At 37.1% G+C, this 12,407-nt stretch overlaps 1 protein-coding gene across 2 annotated transcripts in view; it reads right to left on the bottom strand.

Moving 5' to 3' along the window:
- The window catches only part of CACNB2 (calcium voltage-gated channel auxiliary subunit beta 2), a 247,000-nt gene that overhangs the window by 45,852 nt on the left and 188,741 nt on the right, over positions 1-12,407 (bottom strand). For both annotated transcript variants that reach the window (XM_041408467.1, XM_041408468.1), the window contains exon 4: positions 887-1,009. In XM_041408467.1, coding sequence (XP_041264401.1) covers positions 887-1,009 — 123 coding nt within the window. The remainder of the gene's footprint in view (positions 1-886; positions 1,010-12,407) is intronic.

Here is a 12,407-nt window from a genome sequence, read left to right as displayed (position 1 = left end):
CTGAGGGATTTTTCGATAGTCTAAAATGAGGCAAAGACATAATTTCAAATACATGGCTGGGTTGCTCTCAACCTTAAATTAACTTTCTATTTCTTTTCCTATATTTTTCCATATCCAGAAAATATCTGTTTTGAGACAAACCACAATGGAATATGACCAAAAGCTAGGAAACCTTTTAAAATGAAGGAGTCATTCAAAAGGGAGCAGCAGGCTACAGAGGAGGGCCTGCATGTTAAAGTTACCAAGTCACTTTTTGGGAGTCTTGCAAGGAGCAAAGAAACAACTTTACTTTAGGTGTTTAAAAATTTAAGAATATCAAAACCAAACTACAGGAAAAGAAAACCAATGCAGCAAATGCAATGCTTATTTAGTGACAGTTGCAATTATCTTGAAACATCATTCCAGTTCTTCAGCATGCAACTGCTAACTAAATACTGTCTGTGTCAGGGAAGTTACTTCAGTAAAAAAACAGCAGACCTGATTTTGGGGTTAATTGAGATCCAGTCACACAGATAAAACAGAAGTAACCCTTGGCTGCTGAATCACAACAAACCCTCACAGTACCAGATTAGAAAAAAAACCCCAGAACTACTTCCTCTTTGAATAGTCAGAAATAGGCATTTAAACCTATAAATAAGCATTTTTTACTAGAGAAGAAAAGTACTTGCTTTCTGAACTTCATTAATTTGATTGTAAGAAATTTGTGCCATTGCTTCCACAAGAATAGCATTTAAAAGAACATTAAATTCCTTATACACTCTAAACTTCTTTAACATTTGTAAAGTGCTTTGGCAATGTGAAGTGTTATCAACATTGAAAAATAGTAGCACTATTACTCAAGTATTCCCTTAAAGAGTGATTCACTTACTCTTCTGGTTTCACTTACTTCTTTAACATGAAGAAAATCTTTAGCCTCAAATGAGATGGCCATGCCTGGGACTGGGACATCATCTTCGTGAGCTGCACTGTACCCAACATTTGTCCGAACTGCAAATGCAACGGGTTTTGACTGCAAAATAAAAGATGAACATCATGAAGATTCCCTTGCAAACACATACATTTGTACAAACATATACACAGGAGAAGATTTCTCTATGTTATGCTGTTAAAATCATAAAAATTGCAAAGAAATCTCAATGCACCCATGCAAAACATAATGAAGCCTAGTTTTTACTGACATTAATTATTAATATCAGCACATTACATAGAATATATATTTTTATCAGGTGACAGAGCTCTGAATTAATTTGAGGTAAGTAAAGTCAGTAATAAGTAATCACAATTGACTTGGCAATCCATATAATATTGTCAGCTTGCAGTTCTGCTGTGAGTTCAGTGTTTGGGGGCTGCCATAAGAGTCTTCTAGCTCCAATGACAATGGGGCTGCAAAAGGAATTGCAAGGGGAGCATGGCACTGCACCAACATTGCTCCTTCCACACCATTCTTGTCTGGGCACCTACGTGCTGGCCACCTCAGGATCATTCTAAGGCTGCTCCAAGTGTAGCCCTCACAGCCTCAGCCCCCAAGAACTATTTGGGGAAATTGCCAATTTGGAGAAGAGGTGCCAGCAGTTGCCAGTAACCCCTAAGCAAGTCACTCCACTGCACTCTGAGGGGGGAGCAATGTGCCTTGAGATCATCATGTCATTACCCAATACCAGCCACAGAGAGATCTGTTCATTTCCCTAATTCTTTCTTATGCTGCCAGCTGACATCAATGAGTTAGAGGATTTTCCCAAGTTTTGTTTTCAAGAAGCAGTTCCCAGAGGAGTCACACAGAAGACCCACATCTGCACAGCTTCTCCTCACCAGCACCACCAGTGCTGAGCACCTCTCTGCACAGGTATGGTAATAGAAGGTGCCATCCAGCTCAGCCCAGCTACAACTACCAAGGACTTCCTCTTCTCAAAGGTATAACCATTTTCAGGAGAACAACATTTTTTCTGCTTTAATCTAGGCTAAACAACATCTTGAGCTTGCTCTCCCCACAGAGATTATCACACAGTATCCCTAGGACCCATAAAGGTTGAACCTTTAGCCCAATTTGTCATAACCTGATAAACTGTTAGAAGGGCATCCTGATATGATTATCTATTCATTATTACCATTCTGAAACTGGGCATTTGTGAAAACAATAATCCAAACCTAAAGTTTGGTGATTTCTGCACATCAATTAAAATATCTTGCAGTCTTGATACAATGGGAATTTCCACTTCCTAACAGCTCAGATTGTATTTTAATTATCTTCTCTATAATTTTCTCAATGTTACTTCCACTAGTACCCTACATAAAAGATACCAAAATATTACAGAGCTAGCCATGCCACAAAAAAAGGAGTCGCACAGGCACTGCATTCAGTGATATCATGAATCTTCCTCAAAAATAAAGGACCCTATAAATTACTGGATTTAAATATTCATACAAAACCTCAAAACATTCCTGAATGTAAAAATAACAGACTAAGAGCAATGATTTCTATGCTATTACTAATTTTAACACTCAAAATAAAGAGATGAATAATCACTGAATTGTCAAATCTCCTAAGAAATACTTACCATTAAATAGTAAATAATCAAATAAATCATTCCCTGTTTTTAAGAATAACCATTTTGTATGGCAGTGACCTGTCACTGTAGAAATATATTTCAGAACAGGAATGGATCTATTAAGGAACAATCTGTGCCAAACACTGATAGGAGGGATAGTACACTTGCTTATCCATTCTCACATTTCTATATTCTCTAGTATATAAAAAAAATTGCTTAACCATTGTGACTTGCTCCTAAAAGTAACAGTGGATGAAAGACTTTAGGTTGACTAAAGACTTTAAAATCTTGGCAGCATTGCAACAAACAGACATCTCCAGGAAGTTAATGTCCTTGACATACTTCTTAGACATGATCTAAAATTTCCTCTTAGAAGGCAACGCCTGACTACCCAAGAGAAAGAATACAAGAATACAATACAAAAGAATACTTTCTGGAGTAGGAAACTACTCCAAAACTATCTTTACATGAAAGGAAAGTAGCAGGTGAAAGTTCTCTGTCATTCTCTGCCATGAAAAAAATGCAAAATTGTGAGCAGAAAAACAAAGCAGAACATTGAGTTACAGATATTCACAGAAACGGTATGTCCCATTTTAGATACTTGCCACACTGGTAGAAAGTGAGACTAAATTATCATGGGATTAGACTACCATAATTAATCTAATTGAATATTTAAAACTAATTAATTTATAGAAGATGCTAGCCTTTTTACATAAATAAATAATTCTGAAGGTTTCATAGCACTATCAAATTAAGTATTTTTCCTGAACTACATTGTCTTGAACTAAAAAAGCCCAGCTGTTATGTAATTAGGGTCTTATGTAAAAAAAAAAAAAAAAAAAGACACATGCATATGTATATTTGAAAATGTATCTAGCATTTGCTTACATATCCTGCAGTTCTAAAATAAGACTGGGTCAAAACAGTTAAGCACTTGCTGTTCATTCCCTAAATCTCCATGAAAATGGGATGGCAGTTTAGCACTCAGTTAATCCACAGGCTGGACTACCAGGACAGATGCTCCCAGATGTTAAACAGTTTAACAAGTCATGTCTCTCCAGAGAAACAAAGTAGCCTGGAAAAGTTAATTTATCTTCAAAATTAACACTTCCATCTTGCGTTTCCTTTTTTCTCTGGCAGAAGTACAACACTCAACCAGCTGAATAAACCCAGAAGGAGAACAATCAGACCACGAACACTACCACCACCTATACCATGAAGACAGCAGGGAACACAGAAGTACAACACTCAACCAGCTGAATAAACCCAGAAGGAGAACAAAATCAGACCACGAACACTACCATCACCTATACCATGAGGACAGCAGGGAACATGCTCTGGAATGAGGTTCTTCATGAACCAGTTTCAGATTCTGATATAAACTCAAAATATAAATCAACAAAATCTTATTCAACAACTGTTTAACCAATCCTCGCTGTACACTTTTGGTAACATACATAAATTAAAGTGTGTCTATACTTTACTCAATTTTCTCTTTTTCTATTTGGATGTCACCTCTTCCTTCACAAATTCTATTTACTTTACACATCTTCATAACAACCCTCATTACTAATTTCATACTATTTGCAGTATTATTATACTTTACTACTTATATTTCCTTGTGCCATGATTTACTTGAATGTAAACATAAGAATTTGCACATTGTATCTGTCTTGGTCAATTTGTCAGTTTAAAAAAGTTTGTACCTGTTTTGTTGAATTTGCACTCAATAAATAGTTCACCCAATAACAGAGCAAAATTATACAATCTGTTCTCTGGTAATGTACTCAAAACATGACAGGACCTTTTTTTTCCTATAACTAATTTCAGGTTTTTTATGCTGTTCAATAAACCCAGTGGAGACAGCCCCTGGGGATCCCAGCCAAGGAGGCACATTTTCTGTTATGGAATTTGCTCACAGAACAGGTCATCTCCCTCATGGCCACTAATTTTGGAATTGTTAGTTGATAATCAAAGTATCTCTATTCCTCATCCACTACTAAGACGTAGAAAAACTGATGAAAGCATTCTCCAAACCATTTTTGTCTACACTTGGGTTTGATCTAGGATCTCTGATCCATCTTATTTCTTACTCTGTCACATCATTCCCACAGTAGAGGCATCTCTGTATTTATAGCAGTTTAAATGAAATCAGAATGCACCTTTGTGAAGCCAATGCCAGCTAAGACAAGAACTGACTCAGAAAATGATTACAGCTACCATTTCAAAAAAATGCTTGTCAAAGCTGGTGTCTGTGTTACAGTTCAGAAAACATGTCTCAAAGCTAGTTCACTCCCTCCCTATTTCTCCATAAAGCTACTCATTCTTCATCCTAGCCACTTTTCACACATGCATGCAGCCTTATCCTGAACACAAGGAATTATTCTTCTCTTGGGTAATGAATATAATGGATGTCTCTCAAATCACTAACAAGTTTGCACTTAAGAAAATTTAAGAAGTCACACCATTTCTTTCATCAGAGGAAAGGTGATTACTACTACTGAACTTTTCACTAGCAGTCTTAGTGGGGAGCAAATATGACAGATGATGACCTATGTTCAGCACTTTTCTCACAGAATAGCCCTGTACACAGTGTTTGTGCCATCCACAATATTAATACTCTAAGAAGGACAAAGATCAATAGCACCATGATGGCCTAATGACTGCTGTGTTGAAAACATCTCACTTTATTTTGCCCTACTAATGACATAGAGTCAAATATATAAAGCAGAAGCAGTTCAAAACCTCTATGTTTTACAGAATTACATGATTTTTATTACTATTGTAGAGAAATTTACAATGTTATGAAACCTATACTGTCACAAAAGCAGCTTGAGAATGCAAATGTAAGATTAATAAAATAGCTTTTTAATAAAATAACTATTTTACCTTTTTACTTTGCACATTAATTTATGCACCCGTTACACAAGAAAGAAAAACCAAACTCACCTGAGAACACAAACAATTTACAGGATTTTTTTTGTCCTAAATGCTGATTATTGCTGGAGCCTTGTGACAGATAAGAAATTGTCCACAATCTCTAACAAGAGCATCTGCTCAGCAATCTCATTGCTAAGGAAGCAATGACAATTCATTAATGTCCCAACAGAAAATTAGGAGCTGCTGTCACTAAAGGCAGAGATCAAAAATATGACTTCCCAGCAAAGATCAGGCCTTCTTTTACAGCCATAGGTGTGTGCACCAAACAAGCCTGGTAGGAAGCCAGAACCACAAAACAACTGAGGTAGGAAGGAGCCTCTGGAGTCTCTCAGTCCAACACCTGCCTAAAACAGGTCTGTTTTATCAGGCTGCTCAGGGCTGTGTGCCAGTGAGTCTTAAACACCTCCAAGGACAGAACAACATAACCTCTCTGTGCATCTTCCTCCAGTATTTGACTACTGTGGTTGTGAAAAAAAACATACAGGAACTATGGTTCTCTCACATATCAATGAGTGAGGAACATAGAAATCCATAATGGAAAACAAGTACTTAGTTTTGTAGTCCAGTACGAGCAAAATGAAGTGTTCTTACAAGTAGAATTTATCAATTACCAGTTTTAATTTTAAGTGGTCTCAAAAGAGTGTTTATGCTGTATTCAGGACTTTCAATGAAGTGAAGGAGCTGAGAAGTACAGCATGAGAACAAAACACAGTACAACAGCAGTTAATAAGTAGCAGCCTAAGTACAGTGACATGATGACATCCAAACTCTTCTCAATTATAATGGCTTTGGATAGCACAGATCACTTCAGAAGGATCTGGGAGAGAAGTAGTTAAACACAAAATTACTTGATCTGAGTACATTTTCCCACCTGTTTCCAAAATTAGAGCATCGTGAACTATGTCCAGCCATTACCAGTGCTTGCTCTGCTATCTTACAAAGGGTTGGCTCACTGAATTCTTGCCTAGGACACGTCACAACCGCTGCTCTCTGGTGCCTCCTGCAAGAGCAGCCAGCAAGGACCGGTGCCTGTCGCGTGCGTACCCTGCGCCACCAGCTTCCCTCTCGGAACTCGACACGGGCTGTAAGGGTTGCTGCACGGAAACTCAGCTTCAAAAAATTAATTCTGACTCCTTAGGATTGAGGCTTATTGGAGAAATTTTCTGAGGAAACCTTTGAATCCTTCCAGTTCCTTGGAATCCCTCCTACAGCAATGCCTGCACTCAGTGTTGAAGAGAAGGAAAATTTAACACATCCAGCTGGTACAAAAAAGAGTCTGCCAGATCAAATTTTTCTTAACAATAGGTAGATTTCTGAGAAATTTTTTTTTCTCCTCTAGTACTCTCTAGAGATACTTTTGTTACTATTTTAGCTCATCTTCACACACAGCTTGAAAGTCATGTTTCTTACTTCCTTTTGCGAAATCGTATTTTAATAGTCACCAATGTCGGTTGACATTCAGCTCAGGAGGCAGCAACGACTGAAATAGCTGTACTGACGCACACCAAGCTTTCTCATATGAGCAGGATCTTTTTTTATTAGAGCATTATGCCAAAACTCGATGGTGGCCATGTGTTGTCTGCATGCAAGTACGCCAGAAAGGTGGCTCTTCCATACCACCCACTTGGGGAGTAAACAGGAACCGCTGGAAACCAGCACAGCTGAAAAAGTCTGTTTGTGCTTACTGAAAACATGCTTATTCTGGCAGCAAAAGCCAACAGATGAAAACTGTCATTTGCAATAAAAATACTGTTCTGGGATTTCAAGTTCTTTTTTCAATGTCACAATGAGGACGTTTTATGCTTATGAGACATCTTAAGCTTATGAGACAGCATTTTAGCAGATCTTAGCTTTTTTGGCTAAACTGAGGCTCACACAGAGAAAAGATTTGCAGTAACATTTTCAGGCTCTTCCCAAACAAAAATTTTCAAGGAAAAGCAAAATTCTGTGAAACAGCAAGCTAAGTGAACACTAAATAAATTAGCAATGCAATGGTTAAAAATGTAGACTCAATTACCAAAATCTCTTAAAAAAATGCTACTTCGCTTATCTTAGTGTTATTCATGCAAGATTTTTTTGCTGATTCCAATATTTAAGTAATTCTACACTTCATTTTTTTCAATTGGATCAGAAAGTGTCTACAACTGCTAGAGCCAAAGGTTAATGTTTGTTAAAATGTTTCACTTTTACATAATATTTTATGCATGTTTTTCTAAGAAACTGCTGAAAAATTCTTCCTTTATCCAAAACATACATTTTGTAGCTAGACTGCTCTGTTTCCAGGAATTATATGACTATATGTTCCTAGGATGATATCTTAAAGTCAGAAAGCCAAATGTTCTATTAGCTCTTAACTCATACGCTGAAGTTATGTGAGGATATGATAAACACTACAGCTGCCTCAAGGCTCCTGCCCCTTTCAAATTAGTACATTTCATGGCCATAGCTTATGTTATCTTATGCCTCACCTGGACATCTATTGTTTATGTAAGCCTTGCACTATCTGAGATACTTCTCATTTTTAAATTAAAATGGCATCTATACTTCAAATCTCCCTGACAGCCTAGATACAGATTACATAAACACAGAGCACATATTCACTGCACAGTCAAAGCTGTGGTAAGTGAGTATTTGTTAAACTTGAAAGTTAAACATCCCAGACTTAGGAAAAGTGAGAATGAGGCTACCTTTGCCTTAGGGGAATGGTGGTGATATCTTGACCTTAGACCTCACTGTGTATAGTATTATTGTTCAACCAATAACTTCACAGTAATATATTTTCTCCCATCTCAGCACTATAGAATCACAGCATCACAGAAGCATTAAGGCTGGAGAAGACCTCCAAGACCACTAAGACCAACATTTGACCAAACAACACCTTGTCCAGTAAACCACAGCATTAAGTGTCATGTCCAGTCACTTCTTGAGCACTTCCAGGAATGGTGACTACACCACCTCCCTGGGTAGCCCATTCCAATGCCTGAGCACTTTTTCAGTGAAAAATTCTTTCTGATGTCCAACTTGAACCTCCCCTGCCATTTCCTCTTGTCCTGTCACTGGCTGCATGGGAGAAGAGACCAACCTCTTCTCATATCATTGTAGAGAGCAATAGATTCTGTATTTTATTTGCATACAGGAGGGTCTTTCCTTGCAAAAAAACCCAACAGCTTGTGAAACACAAGGAGCTCTCCATAGCATCCAAGAACCTTTCAACAGATTCATTTTCTGCCATCAAGTTCCCAGTTCAAAAGAAGAAAAGCAACTGGTCTCTAAGGGATGATTTCTCTCTTTTTAAAATGTCATGAACATTTTGCCTGTCTTCATCCCCCAAGCAGGGAGCTAATGCACCAATCCCATGACAACAAAGGAGAAACAAAATAATCAACAACTACTTGTTAAATATTATCAGACTAGACAGTAAAGTCTATAGATTTATACATCTGCACAGGAAAGATAAGATAGCACAAAACACTTTGAATATGTCATTTTCTATCTTTGGAGCACCTGACATTGTATACATGGTTTGTAGGTTTTTCTATTTAATTACATGTGTATGTGCAATTTTCTATGTTTAATTAAAACAAACAACAAAAAGATAACCCTGGCAATGCCTTTCTAGTGTCACATTGACATTTTCAAACACCATCAGCATGACTGAAATCTTTATATCCATTGCCAAAAACTCCTTGCAACTTCCAGCACAGAATTAACAGACTGCAAATGGTTTAATATTCTGTAAGATGCAGAGCACTAGAGCCAAGGCACACTTTGGCTCTGATGTTCAAATATTTGCTGGAAGCAGAGCAACTGTGAGGCTTGGGAACTAGAGCTTTTCAAAGCAAAGCTAATGAGAAATGTAGTTTCATCTAATTTTTTCATTTTATTTTAAAAAAACAAAGTTTACATGAAGGTGATATAAAACTTATAAAGTATCAGGACAAATATAATAATTTTGGCAGAATAACCTAAGTAATTATTAATAATAAATAATAATAAGTAAAAAACTTCAAAAACTACATCTACACCAAAAACTTCATCTATTATAATTCTCCAGTATTGTGTATCTCTGGTATATCGTAATCTTTCTTTCATGCTTTGGGCAAAAGCTCAATTCTTGACTCCTCAGCCTGGCCACCACTGCACCTGTGCACATCTGGGAGACCAGTGAGCACCAGCCCCTTCTCTTTGCACAAAGGAGCTCCCAGGAGGTTTAGCAGCAGCACAGCTGCTGCACTGCAGTTCACCTGCCCTGGTACAGGAGGAGCCATGGCCTTGCTCATATGTTCTGGAGATGTCCTTCTGCTAGAAAAAACTCTTCTAAAGGTTTAGAATTAAGCTAGAGCAGCACTAGGGCTTCTCTGACATAAGCCAGGAGCCAAGGAACAACCATGCAGGGGAGAAGCCAACCAAAGAACAGCTAAAAGCTGGGCTTTGGGCCATTCTGTCTGAGCTGTGCCAAAAGCAGTCCATCATCAGCACCTAAAGATTTGTGGGAGCTCTCATCTCATCCCTGTTCAAAACCAGTCTCTCATACTAACAAGCTAAAACCAAAATTACTTATCTTTAATATTTCCTAATATTCTTATTTACTTTAATATTTCCTAATATTCTTATTTACTTTTCCTTGAGACATCTCATTTGTATTCTTTGCTCAGAGCACAAGATAAAACATGTCTCCTGGTGGGTGTATGAGATGCAGGAGTGAAGTGCTGTGATGATGATATCCTTACAGAATATATTATGCAGCTGGTGCACAGCTAGTCATCTAGCCAGCAGATGAAACATTAGCTGGCAATAAACCTTACTCTTATTATAGCCATAGAACTGCTAAGGTTTAATTCCAGGCTGGATGCAGCAAGAGTTATTACAAAAACATGAAATAAAATGACACAGAATTGTACAATTTTTCTCTTTGTAAGAAAAGAGACATGGCATCAAAATACAAAGTGGCAGTAGGAATTCTAATTTGGGTTTCTAGACTTTTTAAATTTACTGTACTTTCCTTGGCTCAGTGGACTGAATTTTCTGTGGGTATGCAAGGTCATAACTCCTCAGGCTGAACCAAAGCCAGTGGAGCAGCCTGTGCTCAGTCTGACCAGGGAATCAACCCTGTATGATACAGCTGCCTATGTGCACACAGCTGTTTTCTCCACACACAACAGGTAGTACACATACAAGTGTTTTATTCATAAGCAGCTGCCATTTACATTCTCAACATCACACAGGATTTTACCTGCCTACACCTGTGGCTGCAGCCGGTTCTCCTGGGAAGTGACTGCCACTGGTAAGAGAATCAGACCTTCTCTCCTCCAACCCCCAAACTGTCTTGCCTTTTATTTTATAGGGTCTAGTTTATATCAGAGAAATTCGAAATTTCTTTATCATCGCCACATACTGTAGAGAGGAGAGCCCCCAGAGGATGATGAGTACACTCAGGAGGGGATAATTTCTTTCTCCAGCTGGCCAATCAGAGTCTCCCCTTGCCTTTTTTCCTCTATCCTGTTTTTTCCTGATTTTTCCCCCAAACTCCCTATCCCTATGAAGAGGTGATGCATATTCTGGATCTGGTGGGGCAGCTGTGTGCACACCAGCGAGCCTCAGCACACTCTGCAGCAATGCCTTTTTACATGGAATACAAAATATTACTGGACACCAAATATGGCTCCCTAATAGGAAAGTAAAACTCTGCATACTTCTAAAGCTTCTAAAAGAGCAATTTAAAAATTCTGTATCTTTCCTCTAATATCAAAATTACATAAAATCCATGGCTATACTCCAAGATCCATAATAATTTCTGAATTTCTGGTAGTCAACCAGAAGTTTGTAAATGGATTTATGGCATAACCCATACACAAAGTGACACTGAGGGTACAGGAAAACAGATGGTGGACTTCTGCTCTTTAGTTTTTTTAAAATTTAAATTAGTTTTTTAAATAGCCATATTTTACTTCTGTATTTACTTAAATACATTAAGAAACTAGAGTGAACCTTTAGAGTAGAATATTGATCTGCAATGTTGTTAAATGTTCTGGTTTTTGTGAATAAAACCTTTTTGCAAGACGTGGAAAATGGAAAAACAAAACACAAGAAAATCAGTGTGTTATTACTTAAATTACACATTACAATCTTGTTTTAAATTTGCATTTCTTCCCCAAAAAATACCCTTTTTTGCTAGCATTAGGAACTTTTAAAATCGGTTGATTGGTACCAAAGTCAAAATTTCTAGTATGTGTTTTCATGCTGTGTCATTTTTTGAGTCAGACACTGGAAGATAAAGGCACATTTTACTTGTTTTCATCTAAAATGAATCCTTTTCTGCACAATGAGAATTAAAATTTACTTAAAATGAATAAATATAAACCCTATATTAACTTTACACAGCTTCATAATTTTTATATTAATTTAATGCAATATTATCTTAAATTTTCAAATATTCACTGTAAAATAACATTTATTTAATAGTATTTGATTTCATTATAGTTTTCATGATGGGTTTATAAAGACTCGTACCACATGAAAAAATGCAGATGGTGCACTTAATTAATCAGCATCCATTTAAAAACTGAAGACATTATCTCTTTAGGTATCACTTAACAATTTACATGAACCTTTTCTTGTCACTTTGCATTCTCAACAATATGGTAACTAAATGAAGGGAAGTCATAACTGCATAATGAGAATTTACATGAAGAAGGTAACATTTCCTATCCTAAGACAGGTGAAAAAATATTTTGTCTAGCACAATAAACATACAGGCCTTCTCTGAAGTTCAAAATGCACTGTGAGATAGACCACTGAAACTCTCTGATTCAAGGATAAAATCAGCAAAAAAAGCCAAAACAAACAACCCAAGGAAGGGACATGAAAGAGACACATTATAAGCAATGAAGCCTGAAGAAGATGATAAGGGTTTTATTTGAA

Source organism: Onychostruthus taczanowskii, unplaced genomic scaffold (genome assembly GCF_017590055.1).
Source record: "Onychostruthus taczanowskii isolate IOZ18803 unplaced genomic scaffold, ASM1759005v1 scaffold3, whole genome shotgun sequence".
NCBI classification, from domain to species: domain Eukaryota; kingdom Metazoa; phylum Chordata; class Aves; order Passeriformes; family Passeridae; genus Onychostruthus; species Onychostruthus taczanowskii.
This window is presented reverse-complemented; position numbering and strand designations above follow the sequence as displayed.